Source organism: Melopsittacus undulatus, chromosome 5, assembly GCF_012275295.1.
Source record: "Melopsittacus undulatus isolate bMelUnd1 chromosome 5, bMelUnd1.mat.Z, whole genome shotgun sequence".
NCBI lineage: Eukaryota > Metazoa > Chordata > Aves > Psittaciformes > Psittaculidae > Melopsittacus > Melopsittacus undulatus.
The window spans coordinates 28125331-28150793 of NC_047531.1; the positions used below are offsets into that span (position 1 = coordinate 28125331).

The following is a 25463-nucleotide window of genomic DNA, read 5'->3' on the forward strand; positions in this document are numbered from 1 at the left end:
GACAAATCAATGGCACAAATACTCAATGAGGGATATTAAACACTCCTCCTGGAGCCACACAGCACCAGGAGCAGCAGAGAGCTTTCCAGGGAAGAAGCACTACTTGCTCTGCCTGTGCTTATCATTTCCCTGGATCTCTGCTTTTAGCCACTGTCCTTACTGAGTTCTGGGCTAGGCTGACTGTTAGGATTGGACTGAGATGACTGTCCTGATTCACAAGGCTCAAGCCAAGCTACATGCACATACATGCTCCCCAGGAGAAACCCAGGCAGCCTTGTCAGAGGGCTACCCCATCCCTGACAATACGTCACTTGGAACACTGCTGACACACATCAGTTCACAGCACCATAATATTCCAGCCAATATAAACTTGGGAAGAGAATGGCCTTGAGGCAGTACCAATGTAGCTATTGAAGTTTTTGAGGCAAAAGTATACTTTATATTAAAGGTGACATTGTGCTGAGGGTTGGTTGCTCAGATTCAATGAAACAACTTGCTAGAAAAAAAACTGCTTACAGTAGCTTACAGCAGGTACACACACAGAGAGACTTGTGCAAAATGTATAATGAACAAAAACCACAGATTGCAAAACCTCATCATTGCAAAATCCAGGGATATTTTTCCAATAAAGGGTAAACTGGCATGTGGATAAATTCAGAATGTCCACTGACATTTGACCTTTTTGGAAGTAAGAGAAAGAGCACTGCACCACAACTGAGTAACGTACTGGTGTGCACAGAGGATCATTTAAGTGCACAGTGTCACTCCAATATTAAACATGACTCCTCATGTTCTACTTTACCTCAACCAAAATCTATTACAAACTTAAAACAGGGGAAAAATAATAAATGTGGGGCTGAAATTAGAGATGTTTGAATCCTGATGAAGTTTTGATTAATTTATCATTTGAGACTGTACAAGTCATCGATTTTTTCATGAAATATTACAGTTGTTTTGTTAGCTCTACAAAAGAGAATTCCACCATCTAAGATGTTACCTGCTGGTGACTGAAATTCATGGTTGCAAACCCTTGCTCAGATGGACTTTATAAAAGTACAGTTTTTAACATATTTTGGCAATACAGATCAAGTAAATAAACAATTGACTGATAAATTATTAGAGGCTGAAGTGTTTGATACATCTATATACCAAGACTACAGGTTTTTAAAATAGTATCAAACTACACACAACATGCACTAAAAAGTTTTCAATTGCTCAGCTAACCATTGCTCCTTGCCCCACTGTGCTTTACCTCTCTTAATACTCTTCCTGAGCATTGAACAGTTACCATAATACTCCTGTGAAACAGACCATAAAAACAGCATAATTTTTAAGTAGAGGAGGAAATGAGACCCTATAGGATTGTTTGCAAAGCACCAAGATTAAGAAGGTAACCATAAGAAAGGATCCCTACCTGGGTGGGCATGGTTAACTTGTTCTGATAGCTCGAGCTGTCCCTTTTTGCAGGCTCCCAGTTTAAGTGCTCAAAGGCAAGTTTGCTTCAGAAACTGACAGGAGACTCTTGTGCCATTAATGTCACATGGAATAAGAAACCTAACATGTCACAGACATTAGACATGCAGCCTTCCTAAGAAGTCAGGGACTGTCAGCCTGGGATTTAACACAAGGTATGGGGCTGCTAAGGATGTGCTCAAGCACTCTCTGACAACCAGACCTGTAAACTGGTGCCTTCTGCAGGTCTGCGAACCAGGGAAAGTACATAACTCTGGGCTGAGTCCTGCATAGTAGCAGGACTATTGTACTCAATTGTATCCAAGCCAGGGTAAGCACACCCAGCTCCCTGCAGCTGCTGTGGTGGACAGAGACTATCAGGAGACTCACCCACTGTGTGATTTTCTACCATTTAACTCTAGTGATTACAGAAGTTATTCCTGGTTTACACATTTTTTTGTCATGCATCTCAAAATCCCAGGCCAAGTTTCATCCAATGAGCATCATGGGCACTACAGGCTCCACTTTTTCAGCTCCAAGCTCACCTATTTCTGAGAGGCCCATCAACTTTCAGAAATATTTTGAATTATGCCTATTGCAATCACATGCCTATATTATGCAAAATAACATTTGCTTGTCTTCTTTCATAAACAGATTATTAATTAGAATGAACTGATCAGAACAAGAGAAAATCAAAACTAAATGAATGCCTTTCTAAAATGCACACTTTAGTCAGACTTGGTTTTATGTCCCAAATGGGTGAAAAACAGTTAACTCTCCACCATCCAGGACAATGGATGACGGGGACACCATGGATGATAATAAATTGGAGCCCCTCTGTTTGAATGATTATTTCAGAGGTTGAGACAGACATAAAATAATCCAAACATGTTAATGTACCTTTACACTAAGAAGACCCCGCAGATCTCAAGGAAGGTAGGACAAGCGCCACCACTTTGTGGGCTCTCACCAGGGGAGTCATCCACAGCCAGTCTCAGCAGGCGGATGAGTGCCTCTTACAGCACAGCTGCAGCCTCAAGCACAGCTGGAGCTGACCCTAGGCTAACAAAACTCTCTTCCCCAAACTAACTCCAGCCAGAGGCTTCTGAGTGTGAGCTCTGCAGGCACATCACAGGGGCACTTGAGGCACCCCGGAGCAAGGGCAGCTATGAGGCAGTGGCAGCACTGGAGCTGGGTCTAAAAGCAGTTCAGCTGGGCTCGTGCAGCACAACCAGCACAGGCAGCAGTGGCACAGGCAAGCCGCAACCACAATGGCACAGGCTATCCACAACAGATAATTTACCAGTGGAGAATTGACAGCTGATTCTATTTACAGTCAGTATACCCAGAGTGAAGGCACATTCTTGCTTAGGATCTCTATATATTGAGTAGTACTAGAATACAGATTTAGGAAGATGATAAAATCAAGCTGTTAAATGAAGTGACATAAATTATGTAATAAAACTGAACAGTATAGATATCTATATTCCTTAAGAATTTTTTTACAGTTGAAATAACTTTACAAACAGTTCATTTTACTCCAAAGAGTTAGTCTTCCTTCCAGTTATCAGACTTGGGTTGGTACATTCACTGTCAGTTTGAAGAAATTACTCTGACAAAGGAGGGAGTTGTCAGGCCTGTGGAGAATGGTTCTCGTCTTTTCTCTGTGAAAGGCTGTGACAACTGTGAGGAATGAGGACAGGGGATGAGCCCAGGGAATACACGACTATCATTGAGAAGACAAACAAACAGCCCTTGCAATACAGTAGTTAAATAGCATAGCTTGCTAAATAAGTGTTTCAATTTCTGGAAATTTAACAGCAAGGGTAATATTTTAATGATGAAATATGTAAGATGTATTTTATTAATTCCCCTCACCAAATAAGTCAGTTTCAAAGGATGAATTTTTATAAAAAAGATTCAATAACAGCACATACACTGGGCCTTTACACAAGGAGAAAGGTAAATTGCAGCCACATGGGTGCACGCTAAGTAACACTCTGCCAAAGAACTTGAACGGTTAGACAGCTACCCTGCCACCAAATTTCCCAATAAACAAACTTTAACATCTCAGCGGACTCTGAAGTCCACTCCAAAACACTGTTTTATCTTGAGGAAGAAAACTCACAGCTCTTCAATGACTAGGATCTGCACCCACAGGGATCTGGTCCCATCCAAACAAGGGTGTGCTGCTAAAGGCATTGCAAGTATGTGCTCTTAGGAAGCACATGCTCCCTAAGGAGTCATGGCTCCTACGTACCCAATGAGGCAGAACACATATATATATACATGAATTCATATACATAAATTCATATACACAGGCAGAATGCAGGCAGTGAGACATGAAGAACATGCAAGCTTTCAGGGAGTACCAGAGACAGAGACTGAGGATGAGAAACTGTGCTATGCTGGTTGTATTTACATGCTACTGGGAGAAAAAGTGAGAGATAAAAATGCGGCTGTTGTAAGTAATGTAGATGCTGGTGAGAGAAAGTGGCTATGCCAGATGGGATGCCCTATGATTTTTATTTCTTTAAAATTAAAAGTGACATCTACCAATTCTAAAACCACCTGCACCACAACAAATACATATAACTGCTCCTATCTCTGAAGACGTTGATAAATCTGCAGAAGAGTATAAATACACAGAAACCAGAACATCCTGTTATCCTCATTTTTATAATGTGCAAAAAAAAAAATAAATTTACAAGAGCTTGTAGTCCTGTCAGTTAGTCAAAAACAACTTTTGAGATTTTTATTTGCTCTACAAATTACTTATTACTTGTCAGTCTGGAAAACATGTTCCCTTTCACTGCAGAATAGTTTCTCAAGAAATCTGGGAAAGCGTTATAACCAAAATTATTTGAAAACTAGACCAGATGATTGCCTTGCTCTCCTTGTGATTTACCTCTGGGGCTCGTATGTCCAGAATTATGTGCTGGAACACTAAGATCGTCCCTTTCCAAACCCAACACCACACACTTCCAAGGGCTGTATGACTACACAGTAACAAGCCACAAATTATTACTTGACAACTGAAAAAGTCTGACTTCATAATTTGCATTAAAAAAGCTCTGTAAAATTTTTGGCAAATTATTTCACTGATTATTAAGATGTCACTGCAAGAACATGAATTAAATACGTAGATAAATACTTTGGGGTTTGATTTGCTGAAGATGAAAACTGTGTATCCATTTAAACACATAATATCAGGAAAATAGCAACATTATAAAGTCCCTGAAAATGTTTAATAGAGAGTCTAACATATTATTTCAGGACTTTTACATTAGTTCCAGGTTATAGTTAGTGTTAATGTTAAATACATGTGCTTTTAAAATGCTACTATGGAGCAGCACACTTTCATGGTCATGCTTTGACATGCATATACAGCAGTCATTATGCCACAAGTTGCATGGTTATTTAACCTGTTATTTAATACAAACCTCAAAACAGAAGCAACCAAATCTTTCCTACTTTATCAGTTAAGAGTTTTCAGCTTTTATGAATACTTGATGCTGTTTGTAACTACTTACACTGAAAACAGAGATGAAATGCCTGTCTGATGTGTTAGACCAATGACCAAACACAGTGAAACAGGCTGTCACAGCCTATTAATGGGAACAAAATGCTGCTGTAGGAGATTGTATTTACTTTTCCCACACAAGCAGCTCATTCAAGATTTGAGCTTTTTTATTTTTAAACGTATCATTTCTTTGAGATTAGTATTAGAACACATTAGTGAAGACAGTGCTGTATTGAGTTTTTCCATCATATGCCACACATAGCATGTTTCCTCTTAGAAATTCAGCTTCATTATTGCTTGTGACCAGTACACTGAGTCATTATCTCATTAAAAATAATAATCTAGAAAAGGGGGGGGGGGGGGGGGGTGGGGGAAAAAAATACTTCACAGCAATGTTTCTAATCCTCAGCTATCCTACAGACTGCAACAAGTTCCTTCGTGTTAGAATTTGTCTAGGCACAGACTGCAGAAGCATACCTGTGCAGAAGTCCTGGCTTGGAGTACTTGCTGCCCTCAGCCTCAGGTTACTCAGCATGTATGGTGAAGACTGTGTATATATGATAAGGTTTCTACCCACCAGAGACAATATGTTTTGAAAGCTAAAAGAGAATATTAAATTGAGCACAAATATACCAATGGAATAAATGTATGTCAGAGCTCACCCTTCCTGAGATGTGACCTGAGCTATGAAGACCCAAGCCTTCCCACAGAGCCAAAATCCAAGACCTAGAGCACTGTTTTAGCTTGGTTACCACCTATAGATGCTGTTTTTCTTTCACCCTGTCTTACACAATTTACCAAACTGCCTATTTTTGCCTACCAGAGGTTTGTTTAGTTTAGGGTTTTCAACATAATCACTATACCCCAACACCACTTGCAGTAACACCCCTCTTTGCTAAGCAATTTATTACCATCTCCGAGTAATATTCCTCTACATCCATAGCACAGCTTCCAAATGCTACTAAACCCCATCTGACACAAAATGTCAGTAATACTTTTATCTTCTTACCATCTGTAAATGGCTTCTTTCCACTTGAAATTTCATAAGCTATTTTAAGAACTTTATGGTTATTTGCTTTCTAACACTGCAGCGTAGGCATTTAGATCCAATTTCATGTTCTTTTCTGCTTTCTAATTCTGCTGCCTGAAGCATATTTACTAACGTATGCATGTTCACTGTCAGAATAGGAAAGAAACTCGTCATTTTGCCAAAGCTCTACCAGCAGTGCCTAAATCAGTTGGGTGGTGCTGCTCATCTGTAAACTATCAAACTGACATTTTTTTGTGGCATCAGGCTTCAGGATCACCATCTCATAAAACAAAGAATGATCTGCACCAATCCTTGAATCAATATTTTTGTCAGAAGGCTAACTAGAACACCCAAGGCTTTACAAGAATGACCTGTTGTCTTGAATTCCCAACAGCCAAAAGCTTCCCTTAATCATTACACAACGGTGCTTTAGGCTCTCTTTTCTTGCAAAATTTTGGCCTACGTCTTTTGTCTCTTGACAGTACCTGAAGATGTATTTCTTACAAAGGAATAACATTGCAATCTCGCTGATGGTAGTGGGTTGGAGAAGATGTCATGGCTGTCAGCATTGTTCTCTGAGGGAGTACACCTTTGTGTAGAGTTTATAATTATCTCACCTATTTTATATGGTTTAACAACTGTGAACATAACTGCTTTCTCCCATATGCATTCATACTACTAGTGTTTAATCCAAAGCCTCAAACCTTTTAAGACTCAGGCTTTCCTACTATTATTTCTGGTTTTGTCACTTTGATGTTAGTATTGCAACAAATCCTACATGGGATAAACTTTTCTGAAGTTAAGATTTTGTACAAAGTCTCTGCCTGCTTCCCAGGACTATCTTAGCAGAAACATATGGTACAAAGTACCTTGATGAAGAGGTATACAAATATGTACAACCTGCAGTCTGCATTGCCTGCTTCTTTACTTGCTGGTGAAATTTAAGATTTTGGACTTGATGTGTATTTTAAAGCTTGTGTATTTTAAGAACATTATGCACTTAAAGGGAGATTCTCTTGCATTCATGATAATTTGTTCTCAGCTAGTCAGAACAAAAATTGACAACTTTGTTAGCTATCAGATCGTAAGACAAAGTCCATCCTCGCACTTGGTTTTGAGGAAGGCTGACAGATGTACCTCAGCAGAGAGGACAGTGACTCTAAAAGAAAAAAGAAAAAAGACCAAGCTCCAAGTCTTACTGCTTGAATATAATGAGAATACGACTGAGACTGTTTCAGAAAAGAAAAACAACAAACCAAAACACAACCAGAAAAGTATACACAAGCCTCTAAATAGAAAAGTCATGACCAAAAAGAGAAGCACTTGAGAACTATCCTGTCCTCATTCCTACCACACAAAAGAAGCTTGCTGATGATACTGACAGCAGGATGGTGCTTCCTGACTGATGAAACATCTAACAGTCCACAGGCAGAGCATTATCAATCCTGGTCAGATGTCTCTCTGGTTTAACAGCCTACAAATAACATACTACCCACCATTAGACAAACTTCCATTCCCTGGCAGCCAACCAAGCCAGCTAGTGAAACAAAAACAAAATGAAAAAGCTCCAGTGTCCTCCCGCCAGCTAGGAGCACAGGCACTGGAGTCACCTAATTTGGTGGCTGACACCTTCCTCAAGCTCTGGTCCCAGAGATCAGAGTGCAGCTTCTGAGAAGGGGTTTGAGATATTCTGGGTGTTTTTCTGTTTCTGGTAAATACATGTAGTTTTAGGCTGCAGGCCTGCACAGCACCAGCAACATTTAAGCCTGGGCTATCAAAAACTAGTGTTAAGATTTGACAGGTTGAACTAAAGACAGAAGAGAAAGGAGGGAGAGAGAGAAGAGTGAGAAGGAGTGAGAAAAGAAACAGGATTTTACTGTTCACTTCCATGTATGTGCCATGCTAAATGACTGCAAGCTGCTGTCAGGGATTATGGTGAAGCTGTCAGCCAGAGCATCCTTCATGATTTGGCTTTTCCAGTTCTGAGGAGCAAGTGAATGAAGCATGGCTGGTGCTGGTGGCTGCACTTGCTTCAACACAGACCTTTGGTACTCCTGCAACATCTGCTCTCATTTACTCCTCCAAACATGCAGGACAGTATGCAAACATGACTCCAGGGAGAAGGTGGGATACACGTTCACTTTTAATAATACAAGTCTCTTTCTCTTTTAGACAGTCAAAATCTCTATCCACATCCACAGGACTACTGATGCTGCACCAACTATAGAGATCCCAGGCATGATTCAGGTTGGCCTCATGAATGGCTTCCTGAGTCAAGGATGGATGTAAAGAAGGTCACCAAAGAAACCTTGGCATCAGCAACACCTAAGTGACCCCACAGATTGTCACAGCCTGCCAATATGGCACCAGCCAAGCAGGTGCTGCTGACATCATGCAATCTGCCAGACCAGTTGAAGGACTGCAGACAACAACAAAAATCATCAACAGGGATCTACCATGACTCCCAACAAACCAAATTGTTGTTCCCTCTATTGCTGAAGAACCACACAAAGGGCCACCACATAGATATCCTGTCACTGATGCCAAAAGAGCTGCAGAAACTTATGCAAGCAAAGTCCATTATCTAATGTTTCTGTTACCCAGAAGGATGTCAACTGCACATCTTACAAATGGCACCTCCCAAATTGCACATGTACAAAGATCTACCTTGTGTTGTCTGTTTTCTTCTTACGATGCAGTAGCATTAAAAGCATTCTATGAGATGCTGTAAAACTAAATCCCATTGTGTCTTATGGCTCCATTACTTGTAGATCACATTCAGAAATATCTAGCAATGATGAATAGTGGATTTTTTCAATGCTACTCTATTTTGCTCCAAATTTGGGCAGCATTTGAAAAGTTGCATCTGTTGTAAGTAAACTTTGGCATCACAGTCACTTTCACTCCCATTTCATTCTGGCTAGCAAAGCTTGAGAACATAGTTCTGACTTCCTTCAGTAACTATCTGTGAGATTCCTACTAGGGGCCAACTTTCCATGACTTTTGATAACAAAACTCTCCAATGAGCTGATCAGTCATCAGACAGCAGAGTAACTCTTGGCATGAAATTATGTTCTTCCACCAGAGGGCTTAAAAAAAACCCAAAACCTACTGTGCTCCCAGTTTGGATTCCCTAGCAAAATTACATTTGGTAAGACACACCATTACCTAAAATACAGCTAAAACCAATCATAACTGATGTACGTGGTCATGACTCAAAGATCCCTCCTCTCTACACTCATCCACGAAGTCTGACACACACTTCTTCATGCTGTCTTTTTACAGTTACCTATCTGGGCAGATAATTGGAGATCAGAGTACTGAACAGGGAAGTATATAGAGACAGAATAAAGGTAGATCAAAAGACACAGGTGGAGATCTGGATTCTTGCTTAGACTCTGCTTTGAAATCATGTCAAAACCTCTTTACTCTGTCTGATGAGGTGCAGCTTGACCTGTCTAGTATCCTCCTCCAACCTCCACTGCCTTTCAAGAAATTCTATTTCCTTTAGAGCAGGTAACATAAAAGGTCAAGACTGCATAAAAAAGGCAGAAACAAAAACTAAGGGATGAGTCTGATTGACTGGTTACGTATCAGACTAGGAACCCACACATCCAAAAAAAAATCTTCAGGTCATGCCATATCCCAAAGGCAAACACTAAAAGCTCTTCTCCTGAAGCCAAATCAATAGGCAAGCAAGCATGCTAAAAAGCAGGTAAGACTCCTGACTGACCTAGTGGTCTGTATATTCACGTGTCCACAAAGATAAGCTAGAGTTTCTTTTTCAGCATACTAGAATGTGCATGCTTTAAATTATACCCTCAACAGAAAAAGAAATCAAATCTATTTCTGTTACTTGAAAATTTCTAACATTTTTTCCTTGCTTTCTAAGTGTATGTGTGTATATATATATATGTGTGTGTGTGTGTGTATGTATGTGTGTGTGTGTGTGTATGTGTGTGTGTGTGTATACACATAAATAATTAGACTTCTTTGGAAGGTTTCTGAAATGAAAGGATACTTCATAAAATTATGATAAACATTACTTTTAATTTATACTCCCAGTGACATTAGGTTACTAGAAGTGAAGATGAGGAGTACTCCTGCTTTTTCTTTTAACAATTATTTTGGAAAAGAAAAAGTAATTCCACTTTTTGTCCTATTAGTAGATTAAAAAAATAAAATCACAAACAAGGACAACTTTCTGTTTTTAAAAACACTGACTCAAGGCAAAAATTTATTCACTGTTTATAGGCTGGGTCTACATGTGACCTTCATGTAAATTGTGGACAGAAGAACACATGGTTTAATGTAGTGGTTATACACAGAGGTCCATATTAATAACCACAAACTGTCTTTTGTATAAACAATTTGGTAAATGACAGCACAAGTTAGGAATATCATGAAATGCAATCTCTTCAGTATGCAGACAACACAGTTCTGCATTTGCTTCATGCAAGGTTGCATTTGTGGTGTTCTGCTCTGGTTGGAAAGGGCTGGCTGTTGGGGATAGAGCTACAAAAGGTCACCTCCAGCATGTTCCACTCTCTGCAACAGCCAATCGCCTTTGGGGCTGCCTCTGGATTTGCTTTTTCCTGCTCCCTCCTTCTCAGGCTCGTACAGAGTTTCCATCCCCAGTCTGCCCTGAGGCTCTGCCCCAACACTGCCTTAGCTGAGTTCATCTCCATTTGGGAATATGCTCTTCATTAGAGCACGGTATTATAGTTATGAACAACCTTACCAGCACTCTCCTATGATAAAATCTGGAAGAAAGCAAGCTGACCCAGATATAATCTATGTAGGACAATAGCGAAATTCACCAAAGCTTTTTCAGTTTTGGTACTCCATTTATAGGCAAACTTTGTAGCCTAAACAGGCCACATAAGTTTCCTCTGTCTACAAGTATCTTGCTGATTATTCAGGCATTCCTGCACATTCAGGTGAATTATTTTCTACATTGTCAGAAAAAAAAAAAATGATGCATCAGACAAAAATGTCTTAAATTCTAGCATCAGTTGGAACCTGGACTATATACCAGAGGTTTTTGGAACTATTGAAGGCAAACAATGCTACATGAACCCCTTGCAACCCTTCACACATATATTGCTACTGACAAGATGGGGATGGCAAGTATTCAATTTTGCCAAATTACAGTGGTGCTCAAGCATACTGTGCAAACTATTCAAAGGCACACAGCAAGTCTGTGACACACACGGAGATTTAACCCCATTTGTTTTAACTCTCAGAGCCCTACTGTTAATTGTTGGATCATTGTTTTTTAAGGGATGATTATCAAGGGATGAGATTAGAAAAGATCAAACCTTAGCCTTCAGTCCAAATTCCTTTTTCTTGTGGATTTCATTCACACCCACAGAGTATTTAATTATTTTTTTTCATTACTTTTAAGTATCTCTTATGACTGGTAGGACATGGGAAAAGTTGACCTCAGTTATTACACTGCACTACATACACTCATTCAAAAATGTGTTTATCACTACCTTGACAGACCACAAGTGCTTCATCAGGCCAGCCTATAAAAATAGACATGTATGTATTTCCTAAAGCATGCAGTTCCATTGGCACTGTAGGTGTTTCTGTATCATGATGTTAAAATTTCAAGGATAATTAAAAAAAAGTGGCCGTTTTAATATTCAGTGGCAAGTCTCATCACACAGACTAACTGGAATTTCCATAACTTTTCAATTAAAGACTACAAAACTTCAACCTTCTTTCCAATCCCTAAACTATGATCAATTATATGCATTCAGATCCTCACTCTATATAAACACAAAACCCAGCGTCAAACACAAACTACACTAAGAGAAGCTATCTTCAGAAAACATTGCAACTGTTGAATCGAATACACAGTTTGGGCAAGAAAAAGTATGAAGCTAGTTTTATAGAGAAAACCAAACACTACTACCTGAGACATACTCAGTAAAAAGCTCTTTACATTGAGATGAAAGCTAAATTCATCACCTAAAAAAATTAATTAAAAAAGAAGGGATGCAGTTCTACAACTCTATAAACTGTTTTCTCCTGGAAGGCAGAACACAAGTCAAACAATGTCAGTTCCTAGCCAGCAGTAAATAAAGGGTTTCCGGAATGAATGCGTAAATCTTCTTGGCTCTGCCTTCACATTTTTAAGGCAGTGCATGTGTTTATATTCTGAACATCATACATTTTCCAAATAAAAACATAAAAAGAGAATCAAAGAAATACTTTTCAGCAACAACCAGACTCCCATTACCTTCTAATTGTTGGTTACAGTGACAGGTAACTGCCACAAGTGTCACAGCAATTACGTTTCTGTACTTGGGAAGAGAGATCAGGCTTCCACAGAACCTGACCAGTGAATTTTAAGTTAGTTTCAGGACAAGCTATTTAAGTACTGGAAACAAGAAAGAGTAATTTCATTTTACAAGTGATATACCAATTCCTTTTAAAAAAGCAATAAGAGAGGCTATTGAATGCTCCGTTGTTATTTATTGCTGTCAGTCATAACTACCCCATTTAAAAAAAAAAAACAACTTCCTGTTCAGTTCTTTTGCCTTGGTTCATGGAAAAGTTTATACCACTACATTATCCATTTGCTTGCTCTTACTAGCTCTGGAACAATTTCAATTAAATTTAACAATGGAGAAAGCCTCAAAGGGAAGAAGTTCCTACTCATCTGTGAAAATTAACAGCCAATACCAAACTAATACCGACCATGAAGGAAAAGTTCCATAAATGCAGTATTGGACTGGCCCATTTGGCCTGCCTGCCAGCTGATCAGTACTAGGCGCTCAGGTCCTGCCCCTGTCTGAACACTGTAATGTACCTTTTGTAATGCACTCCCTGAATAAAAATAAATGTTGCAAGACTGTGACACATGCTCCCTGCTATCCACCAACTGGCTCTTTCTGGTCATAAAACATGCTTTGTTTTGGTCTTACACCAACAGGACTAACATATACCAACCAACCTGAGTGCTGGAATAACTTCACATTATGACTTTTACACTATGATTTCAAGAAACAAGAGTCATGTGCCAGTCTATATTCAGAACTGTGTAGTCAGCTTTGTTAGTTCTTCACTAGAAAGTGCCTAACAGCTTCAGCAAATAAAACATCAAAACAATAAATGTTGAAGGTGAGACACTGGATTGCCATGTACTGTCTTCTACCACAGCCATGAATGGTAATTCCTTCCTCAGAAAAGTACAGAGAACACTAGGCACATGAGAACAAAAATAAGGTTGCTCAGTGGCTGAATTTCCCCACTCCAGTGGCACAATGCCCTGCTGGGGCCCATCCAGCTCCTGCCTAGTGCAGGGACCATGCATCAGCCCCCCAGAAAGGGCCCTGGGTTTGTCACCTCCGAGCCAGAAAAGGTAACAAATGGCCTGTGTTATCAGGGAGAAGCACTAACAGACTCCTTAACCTGTAGGATTTAAGGGCATTTCTTCTTTGAAGCTCATTTGTATGCTTTGTTTTGATTCTGTCAATGATTCAGATGCTATAGTGACAGAATTCTTCCAGAGTTTGACACACAAAAAAAATTCTAACATAAAAACATACGTTCCAGTAAGAACCCAATGAGGTACAGCCTGATTCAAAGATCACTACAATGATCTGTGTCCAAGAGAACTTCCCTCTTCTTCTGAAAAGTCTATACACGCATCTTTGTTCAACTCACTTCCAGATTGTCTTCCATTATCTGGTGTTACAGCTACGAAGACAGCAAGTGTCATGACACAACTGTAAATGTCAACCTGCCTCCTTTCGACTGAGAAGTGTGATCACACACACTGCTGTGATTTATCTTCCATTACAGTCAAGCAGAACTGCAAATAAGCTTTTATCTCAAAACAACAGAAATGGATGTTAGCTGCTGATTGAGCTTCTGTATACACAGCAGCGCATGCAACCTTCTTAAGTTCACATACTGCAAAAAAAGGAAAACAAAACACTTGATACACTCTTAACAACAAAAGGTAAAACCAGGAATGTTGTTACTGTCTTATCATCTCTTACTACCATTTGTTCCGTTTTGTTTGCCTTTGTTAATGCAGTGCATGAGAAAAGATCCTTTAGCAAAAAAAAAAAGATTAAAAAGCAGAGATGGAAGAAGTAGGTTTACAACTCACTGCAATTACTCTTGTGCTCCACATAACCTCCTCAGGAAAACCCTCTCTTTGGTGGAAATGAATCAATAACATCCAATTTTGACAGAAGCATGGAAGTTGGGTCTTTCTAGCAGTGCTTACAGAAGTTCACATTAAGAAACTACTCTAGAGGCTGTGCCACACTCCCACAAGTCCCCAAAGGCAGAGAGAGAAGAGGACAAACACCTACACATTTACACGGGAGCATACTTTTCTCTCACAAGCTCAAACTGTTCCTCGATTTAGACTTCCCAAGATCCTAAGACTTCCCAATCTCTTTATACATCAAAAAGCCTACATCTGTGCCAAAAGCAATGATTTGAAGGATGGACATAAAGAAAGCATGACACTGTTTTCTTTTTTCAATTTTATAAGGCCATAACTTGAAATAATTACAGATGGGCCATATTCATATGACAATATATCCCAGTTAGAAAGCAAACCAAGGTGCACTTAATACGAAGACTCCATTTTATTGGTGTTCCTAAGAAAGCAAAACCAGAAGAAGAAAATACTTCTTGTTGCAAGGTGGATAATGGAAATTAATCTACATTTACTCCTACCTCAACTGCCAGCAGCAGTTACATTCCAGCAGAAGGACAAAACTGACAGATTAGCAAGGGAGACATGCAGATAAATACTGCAGATAATTTTTTACTAGGAACTGAAGTTAGTAGTATCTAAGAATAAATAACCATCTCTCTCCTTTCATACCAATTTTTATACATGCATTAGCCATTAAATAATATTTCCTGTAGGCTCAGGCAACAGGAAGGAAGGAAGGCTGTTAACTTTATATTTAAAGTACCTCACAAATGCTTAAATAATGTAGTACTGAAGGCTAGATTAGAGTTTCTCATGTTTTGAGTACCTATTAAAAACCAATAGAGACAGATAAATTACCAGCTAAAAGATGGCTTTTAGAGAAAGATGCATGAACATTACTCAAAGGTATTGAACGAAACGGCTGGAAAGAGAAAACATTACGCATTAAAATCAAGAAAAAAGAATCAGAACTAAAAATAAAAATATGAGTGGGTCTAGTACTAAAGAGACTCATGAAGAAGCATACCTATAAAGGTTCTGGATTCTAGCTCCTCAATTTCAACAGAAATTGGGCATAACTGGGGGGAAAAATAATCTGTCCCTCTAATGTTTAATAGTGTCTATTATTGAGAACCTACATTGTTAATATGTTATTCATGATGAAAAAAAGTGGTTTTTTAGAATGGCAGAAAACAACATTTAAAGCCTTAAGAAAATGTTAACATATGTCTGTAGTACATATCTTAATTGTTTCTGTGTGATGAGTATCACATAAATTGTTTTTAAGAGAACAAGAAATATCAAGACAATTCCAGCTCTTCATTAGATAGCTTTTGTCATTAAAGCTCTCAGCCATTGTTAATCCACGAAGAACGTTTAAACATACTTACTGGTTTGCAAACATTCATTTGCCAAACCCTACAAAGCAAAACTTCACCATTTCATGATCAACACCCATTTCAAGGACTTGGAATATTAATCCATACTTTTTATCAAAGGCAATTACTGGCCTAACAGTGGAGTTCCTTAAGCATCAACGCAGTGTTGCAGCTTCAGAATAGGATCTAAAAAGGAAGAAGTTTAGTGCTGAAAGTAATGGGAAAAAAAAGTCAGAAGGACCAGATCAATGCTGTGACAACATATACTCATTTGTGGGGTCAAAAAAACATCACAGTAATGTTCCCGCAGACAGCCTCAGTTTGAGTTAGTCCGTACCTTGCAACAATTTCAAATTACTTATAACTTATGGCAATGGGGTTTATTTTTCACACTCGCATTTCACATCTATCATTAAAATCAGAATGAGAAAACATACCAAACCTTTCAGTCTGTGCTCTCAGCCTTGTAAGTCTGCATGCTTACACTTGATTCCAGCTTGTATTCATCCCAACACTAAGGATTCTGTACATCTTTTATTTATAGTCTATACTGAGCCTTTGCAAAAATATTTTCTTTCCAGTACTGGGCAAGGATTTCTTTATTTCCTGTCTGGTATGTTTTACAATAGACATGTCTGTTAAAAAGTTGTACTATGAAGAGTCTATCACTATTTGTAAAAACACATTTTACATCTTCATCAGAAGGGATTCAGAAGGGGTTGATGCTGTTAAAAAGATCTTTATACAAGCAAAATGGTATCTGGAACAACTCTGAACAGGAAAGATCATGTCACTTCCCGCGAATCTATTTTAAAAAGCAATTTTCTATTCCGTCCATTAGGAAAGTCTTCATAATATTTACTAATTGGCCTTTTTAGCCCAGCTTTACAAAAACCACTTTAGTCAAATAACTGGAACAGTATGTGTAAGAAAGCTATTCTCATTATCAGCTTTTACCTGCTCAAGCTCTCAGCTTCAAATTCTTGCTGTGATTTTTTTTTAAATATTAATATCATTAAGCAGAGCAATTTAATAGGAAACATACAAGTGAAGAACACTTTCTGTTGTTACAGCATGTTTTTTATCACTTTACCTTCCATTACGCAGAGTGTTATAGTACAATAAGGCAGTGCTGACTAAATTAAAATTTGGATCTTTTTGTATTGTTTCATTCTTTAGCAATTCCTCCTTTTATCTGTGGTCTGTAAATTACTTTTCTGTGCAGCAATGCTAAAAGGATGCCTTTCATGGGAAGGATGGCAAACTGCCATATGGCTGTTGTTCAGTTCACTCCATGGATACCTTGTGCCTACAACGTGCATTTTACTCCCATTCACTTCAGTCACCCTTGCCTGTCTACATCCCCCTTCATTTCAGATCTCCCACTTTTTTGTGTGACATGGTATCATTTAAAATTCTGAATGAGGTACTGCACATTTGATTACCATAATCTTTTTATGTAGCCCCAAAGCTGCATGTCTTCTAGGTTACTTCCATATCAACTCAAATCTGGATTCATGTATCACACTGCCTAGAGACTGCAAATAGAAATTCTGTGTGAATTCTTCTGCTATTTTTATCACCAAACGCACAAAAACTTGAAATAGAGCTCTTCAAATTTTTAAATGAAAAATAGAATTGACAAACATGAAGCCTTTCTTTGAAGGAAAACGTGATAACACCAGTCAATCAGAAAAGTAAAAAATGAAGTGAAAACAAATAACACTCAGAGCCAAACTTCACCCTCTTCAGCATCTTTAGTACTATGACTGAAAACTGATCTTCAGAATAAAGACTTATTCTATAAAGAAAAAAAAATCATAAAACCAAAATTCGCAAGTTACTTGTCATGATCAAAATTCACGCTAAGAACATCCTGTTCAGTTCCATGAAGTAAACACATTATCATTCCTACAGAATGAATGAATGGTTAGACTTAAAGTTTCCTGAAAGGACAAGGGTTTTCAAGATAAAACCTCTGCAGCAAGTTACCTAGAACTATCTGTGTAATCATTTAATGTCCCAAAGAAGAGGAAAAAAAAAAAAAGAAATATATATTTCCTTTAGAATTCTCATAAGGCTGCTTTCAGGCAGTACCATAACTGATGGATGTTTATGGTAGTAATACCTACTTATATATGTGCATATTTCTTTTAACAGATTTACCTAGCACATAGTAACTCCTGCATACATGGACTTCTTCTATGCACCCACATCCAAATAACAACCTACATTTATCAGTCTTCTTTTATATCATATCACCCCCTAAGATAACTTCTTTTTCTCCTAATTCATGTACATCAAGACCCATTCAAGCAGCAGAGAACACAGAGGCATTTTAAATGGCTCTTTTTTCTCAAAGCCTTCTCTCTCCCTTCATTCATTTGTAAAAAAACACCTTTTTAAAGCACAGAAACTTCTCTATAATTATATTTACTTGAAGCTCAAAAGAAGAGCTCAAACCTGGAGTGGGAACAGTTTTCCTATAACAAGACTTTAAGGCATTAAAATAATAGTTGGCAAAATAACCACTTCTGTTTTCATTAAGTACTAAAAAAGGGACATTTCACAAAGTGTTTGTTACTTACTATTCAATATTTCATTTTTCCCCCAGCACCAAAACTATGTCAAGTCTCTATGAAGACTGCAGCTGTACCCATGTGCCTACTGACTTCCTTGACTATGACCATTACTGTTACTTTTTGACACAGAAAATGGTTGACAACAATCTGGATTCTCCACCACAGAAAAAGTTGAAACTTTCATTAGAATACACACTCCTTAGAATACAGGCGTTATGAGTCTCCAGACATGGTAATGACAGATGACCATGTTGAAATACTTAAAAGCTCTCTCAGCATCATCAGATGACCAAGTTCACATTTCATATAATGCTCTGACCATTAATTTTAGTGTAAGATTGCATTTATGACCTTTCAAAATAACATTTATAAGCCAGAGTTTCATTAGAAAATTCAAGGCATAAATTTGGGATGTGTACATGAAAAGACCAGGGTTCTACCTGTGTAAAGAATGTAAGTGCAGAGAACTTAAGGCTCTCTCTCTCACATGTGCTCTCTATTGTTTTATCTTCCTCTCCTCACTTGAGTTCTGTTCCTCTTCCTTCCCTCTGTTCCTCCTTTGCATTTGCCTTACCCCACATTGACTCTTCTCCTACCTCTATTGTTCTGCCTTCCACCATGCCTTCTTGCTTCTTTCACCACTGTCCAGCAAATGGAATTTCCCAATGTAGAGGTCATCTTTTATAGTGGAAAGCCAGAAGTGGGGCAGCAGCCCATACCTTGATTAATCAGTACCTTGTGACCTAAATGTGCAATTTCCAAACCACATGTTCCAGATTTACAAGAGCAGCTAAAGCCAGTAAGTCTGCAAAGATTTTACTATTTAAGGTAGGCTTCCCTCAGACTGAAGGTTCTTACCAGACAGAACTAGATAATAGAATGTGTAATACCTTTGCCTAACAGACTGGGGATGAATTCTGTGATATACATGTTTTAAATCAAGCTTAACTTACAGATGCAAGAAGTACCTCTGTGAAAGTTAAAACACTTGGCTGTTATGCTGGTTTTTATAACTTCAACAGGAGTACATTCTAAAAACAAGTACTTTCTTAGTGTCCATGGATAGACCTTCAATCTGTTGACTTAGAGAGCATTTTTCTGGGAAACTGAACTGAAGTCAGCAAGTGACACAAAACTCCTAGAGCAATCCTGAGGAATGCCAATTTTTGTTTAAAACAGATGTAATACATGCAAGAAACACAGTGGTGGTGTACAAATGTTAGTACTGATACTGTTTGTACCTTACCATTCATAATGCAGTTATTACAAACTCATGCCAAGAAAATTTTAGGTCTTCCTGTACTCACTGAATTACTGGTGGTGTCATTTTCTGAGCTGAACAGTCAGTCAAAATTAATTTCAAGTTGTTTCTTTAGAGAAAAAGAAGCTGGAGATAATTTCAAATGTTTTTGCATCCTTAGGTCTTAGGAATTTTCTCCTGCTTCTGTTAAATACACAGACATAAACTTTTAACAAAATGATAGCCAGCACAGACACCTTCACCCATGCACACTAAGGTTTCAAGCAGGAATACATATATACATTGGATTGGAGGCCGCTATCATTTCAACTAAGTTCTTAACACAAACCTTCTTTTTTTAAAAGAGGTTACAGCAAAAGTATGCTTTTCATCTACAATCACAATATAGGCACATCTGAGAGAAAACCATACTCCTTACTATAAAGGCTACTGAATGCTACAAATCACAAGTTCGCAGTTCTAGTTGCTTAGAATTTTGTCAAACTAAGTTTTTGGACTGCAATTATCCCAACATGAATAAAGCATAAATTGCCAACTTGCTCAGGTTTGCTTTCTAAAGTAACTGCTAGCAGAAATATTTTATCTTGCTCCTGTCAAAAAAACTATGTCAAAACTATTTTTTCAAGAAGCTCTATTGTTCTGAAGACTTCCAGCAAGGATTGAAAGCACTGTGGTTTTGTGCACTGACTTTATGACTAGATAAAAGCATTCAGTAGCCATCTCCTGACCACCAAGGCCCACTGAACCAGCAAGGCGCCCATCCACACAGCTAAAATTCTTTTCTCTCCCAGAAGGCATCTTCCCAGTCCAGAATGGTGTCTTATACACACTACACTCTGACCCATAGAGGTCAAGGAAATACAGTCTAAAGCTTTGCCAAGGAGCAGATAAACAATGCCATGCTCACTTGCTCTCAGGGGCTGGTCTGTAACTGGAAAATTCTCATTTCTAAACTGTATCCACTGTAAAGCTGCCACAGCCTGGGTCTGAGTAGGTTTGTCCTTATAACCACACAAATAATGCTTAGTTTATTTCTCTATTTCAGATGAGTGACTGTAAAAACTAAAACTTCATTCTTTAAGCTGGCTAAACACATATTCAATAGCAATGCTTTCAGCCACCACTCATCATAACCCAGATTTTCACTTGTATATCCATTTAAAAAAAAAAAAATCACAGGGTTTTCTCATGTGAATGCTTCCCATGTGGTTGTTTTTTTTCATACTTTTTCCATAGTCTCTGATTTAACAATATCCTACTACCTATACATAACATACCTATACATAAACCTATACATAGAACCATATAATCATAGAATAGTTGGGGTTGGAAAGGACCTTAAGATCATCTAGTTCCAACACCTCACAAAAAACCATGGCACCCAAGATTCTGTCCAACCTGCCCTTTAACACTGCCAGGGATGGAGCATGCACAACTTCCTTGGGCAACCCATTCCAGTGCCTCACCACCCTCACAGTAAAGGACTTCTTCCTTATATCTAACCTAACCTTCCCCTGTTTAAGTTTGAACCTGTTACCCCTTGTCCTATCACTAAAGCCCCTAATGAAGAGTCCATCCCCAGCATCCCTATTCATCATTTTATATTGTCCCCTTCCTTTTACAGACCCTTCAACTGCTCTAATCTATCCATTACCATCACATGACAAACCTGCAAGAAGGTTTAGTGCTTTCTGGTTTTACTTAATTTCAGAAAGAAACCTGTAACTAAGGTTAACAGAACTGATTTATCATCACAAAGCTGGCATGGATGTGGTTGTGTACAATGTTTTCTCCAGTGCTCTGCTTTATACAATTTACCTACTATTTCAAAATTTGCATTCACAGTATGTGTGTAAAGCAATTCAGACTGAATAAGGGAACTGAAAAAAAGACAGACCTTTAACATTGATGTTGTAAGCTAGAATACATGTTTTACCTAAGCAGTGATCTCATGTTATTCAACATAACCAGTGGGTAAAGCGGAGATATGTACTTGCATTTTCTAGCTCAAGTTTTCAGGGAAGGAACTCAAAGCAACCAACATACCAATAGAAGCACACAGGGGAGGAAAGGGAGAGCTGTAGTATTTTCCTGTTAAACTACATCACTCTCCGAGGAAAAAAACGACCAAAACAAATCAAAGTAAAGCAAAAGAAAATCAAAGTAAACAGAAGCTCAGTGACACCAAATGGTACATACAGCACCACAGGCTTTTAGTTGCAAGAACAGCAATGTTACTTCTAAAAACATCTCTACTAATTCATATTAAAGATAGATGACATATGAATTTTTAGCTATAGCAAATATTTAAAAACAGCTATTACAGATTACATGGGTTATTACCCATCAAAATAAATTTTAACTGGTAGAGAGAGAAGTATAGTCACTTGTAAAAGAACAGACAACTTACTCAGCATTTCCAAATTTTGCAGATACAGTATAACAAATTTTACAATGCACTTCAAGCCTGCAAAAAAACACAACTAGAAGACCTAAAAATCATTCCCAAATTAAGTAGTGCTTAAGAATGGTCTAAGTGCTCTGAGTCTAGAGAATTTAATTTCAGAGGTCACCTTAACTCCAGGTGATAATTTAGAACTATGACACCAATACAACAAACTTCTCCCTCCAGAGAAGGTAACTGCTTTTATCCATATTTGATATCTGCAACTAATGTAACGGACAAAGCAGAGGACCTGGACAGAGATTAATTCACAGTTCACATATGACGCAATCCCAAGCATAGGCTTTTTCTTTTAAACACAGTTTATGTGAGTTCCTCATTTCTGAACAAGGTAATGCTGATGTACCTTCCCAAATGCATCTCAAGGACAAAACTGACACTGACAAAGAGTTCAACTGCAGTGCTTGTAGGTATTTAGAAACAAGTTGGGAGGGGGTGTTGGAGACAACAGAATTTGCAAGGAGCTCTCAACAATGTCCTGCTCGAATTAACTGAAGAAGTTAGCTTGACATTTCAAGTGTACTGCTTTAACAAAGAAAAGATCCACCACCAGGTCTGAGCTCCTTCACAGGTATTTTTATTTTAAACCATTTGCTTATAAAGTTCTTCAATTTGTTTTCCTCTCCTGTATGAAAGCAGCTCAGGACATGTACAGAACAAATAGACTATACAGAAGCAGTTTGATTGTTCATAAAAGCAAAAGAAAAAAATTAAAATTCTGCCCCCCCTCAACTTAAGTTCAAGAATTGCTACTTACAGAAATGGAAAGCAAAGGCACAACAGAAATATACTTTTTAATTGGTATTTAAACTCATGGAACAATGATTTGAATACAAGCCTTGATGCCTCCAGATATTAACAAAAGACTGAGCAGATGCATTGCTACATTAACTTAAAAGAATACATATTCAGGGCAGACATAAAATTTGAATTTAAAATACATACTCCTGCACAACGCACAGATACACAAGCACACTATTAGTAATCATATATTGTAACTTACTATGCACCCTCGACATGGTTTCACAAATATTTCCATTTCTGTTACTTCCAATGGTTAATTATTTCAAGTGACAGAAATTACAGGCCATAACATGATTAAACTTTCAAAACATATTAGGCTTAAAAATGTGGTATTTTAAAGAGGTTTTGTCAAATTAATATATCAATCAGTTAAACTAAGTCCTTCTAGCACATCTCTTAATGCGAATGTTGACAGTAACGGCTTTTCTTCACAATCACAACAAAAAGAGTATCAAGAGAATGTTGATTACAGGTATTAATTGGAAAAGCTTTCAAAGCTTCTTACTGCATCCTGTAAAGTTGTACATATGTAACACTACACACTAATAAATCAGGCTACTTTTCTGCAGTTCCCTCCATTCACCATTCCAGTTCTCCATTCACCAATGAGTCTGTTCAGTGTTACAGTAATTCATGTTTGAAAACCATGTTTAGTGTTAGGGAATTAAGATAATGATTTATTCTTCCATGTTATCACCATTTCAGCTTTCAAAGACAGCAAATTTCCAGATTTTTACTAATTTCACATCATCAGACTTATATGGTAATTTTGAGCTCTAACACTGCAGAACCTGATTGACAGATTCAAATTCTCATGAAATGCATATGGTTATAGCTGCAAAGAACAGATGAAAAGAATGGCGTCTGTCTTATGGTGTAACATAAAGCATTTCGAAAACTCACCCAGTTCTCAAACATCTACATTTTTCTTGATGAAATGCACATAACACATTATTCCAAAAACTGCGCTGACATTCATCTAGCAAACAGCTGGCTTCTGTGCTCTGCTAAGTAAAGCTACCTCCAGCATGACCTGGAGGGATGAATGCTTCAGTGATCTGATGAGATACACTTCAGTTTCAAGCTGTTCTCAAAAAAATAAGCTAACAATAAAGGTGCTTGCTGCTTTCTCTTCTCCATCTAACCTTACTGACTGACATCTCCAGTCTAACCGCACTGATTGCCCCTGCTCGCAGCACAAAGGCAAGCACTACACACCCTTCAAAGACAGCTACTACTCGTCCCATGAATCAGACCGGATGATGAACTGACATCCTCTCTAAATAAAGCCCATCAGCCACAAAAGGGTATCATTAGCTGCGTGCAGATAGGTATTACTCTCGAACACAAAGATACCACAGATTCTTTGCTGTCTTCACAGCTACACTTGCTCCATAGGGCCTTCTACCGTGGAGGAAATTTCACCCTGGCTCTCAAGAAACAATTATGTTTTAAATTGTGCTCTACTTTTGAAACGCATGTAAGTACCTCTATGTGAAATGCTTTATCAAGTGTGTAATTACAGTAACATGCCCATTAGAGGTGTTTTCTAAGGTAGCCATGCCATTGGACTAATTACAAAACGTAGATTTGCTCTCTGGTGCTCTTAGGAAAAGGAAACATATAGCTCTCCTGTTAAGAATATCACAGACCTATACGCTATAAGAGATAAGGCTGCGGACGCTGGCGATATCTGCGTGCCCAACATCCAGCGCTACTGAACAAAAGGGCAAAGCCCGGGAGGTAAAAGTTTGCAGCGGGAGACGGGAACCCTCCCATGGGCTCCCTTTTACGGCGACCTCCTCTCCCCATTCATGCTCCGATCACCGCGGCCACCGTGCTCCTCACGTCCCGCTGTCACCAGCCCTGCACTGACCCGCGGCCACCAGGAGGCCGCTGAAGCGGGAGCCCCCACCCTACCCTGTGCTCCCCACCTGAGCCCGGACGCCGGAGGAGCCCACCCGCCCTGCCCGCTGCTTCCAGACCCCAGGCGGGGGGGGGCCTTACCCGGGAACTGCTGCGGCGGCGGCGGCGGCGGTGGCCGTTCTTCCTCCTCGCCGCTCTCGGAGTCGGTCTGCATGGGCTCCTCGACGAAGTTGACCCCGCGGGCGTCGAGGGGGGCCCGGCGCGGCTGGCTGCTCCTGTCATGGCCGGACGCGGGGGTGCCCGCCTTGCGGCCGCTCGCCTCCTTCTCCGCTGCTGCCGCCGCCTTGGCCGCCGCCGCCTCCTCTTTGAGGCGCCCGAAGTACTGGAGGGCGAACTCCAGCAGGTCCCCGGGCTGACTCCGCAGCACCTCCACAGTGAAGCCCTGCAGCAGCTCCGTCAGCCCCGCCGGGATGGAGATGCTCATGCCGGGGCCGGCCGGGGGGGCGCAGCCTGGTGGGAAGGGGGAGGGAGAAGGGAAGGGGAGAGGAGGAGGAAAAGGGGGGGAGAGCCCGCGGGCGGCTGCGGGGGCCGGGGGTCCGCAGCCCGGGGACGATGCGCGCCCGGCAGATCGCCCGTGGGCAACGGGAAAGGGGCGGGCGGCGGCGGCGCAGGTGGGAACGGGCGGGGGGCGGGCCCGCGGGGGGCAGCGGCTCGCTGGCAGCTTCGGCGGCGGCACCTCCTCCCCCCGCGCCGGGGGAACCTCGCACACATGTGACCCGGGAAACCATGACAACCTCCCGCCGGGGACTGCGGCCCGCAGCGCGCCCCGCCCGCGCCGCCGGAGGGAGGCACCGAGGCACCGAACGGAGGCCGGACCGCCCTGTCCTGCCCTGTCCTGCCATGCCCTG

General features: G+C 39.7%; 1 protein-coding gene across 1 annotated transcript in view; it reads right to left on the bottom strand.

Moving 5' to 3' along the window:
• The window catches only part of PRKAR2B (protein kinase cAMP-dependent type II regulatory subunit beta), an 81940-nt gene extending 56876 nt beyond the window's left edge, over positions 1-25064 (bottom strand). Inside the window, exon 1 of the mRNA XM_034063381.1 lies at positions 24697-25064. Coding sequence (XP_033919272.1) covers positions 24697-25039 — 343 coding nt within the window. The 5' untranslated portion in view covers positions 25040-25064. The remainder of the gene's footprint in view (positions 1-24696) is intronic.
• Positions 25065-25463: the final 399 nt, after the last annotated feature.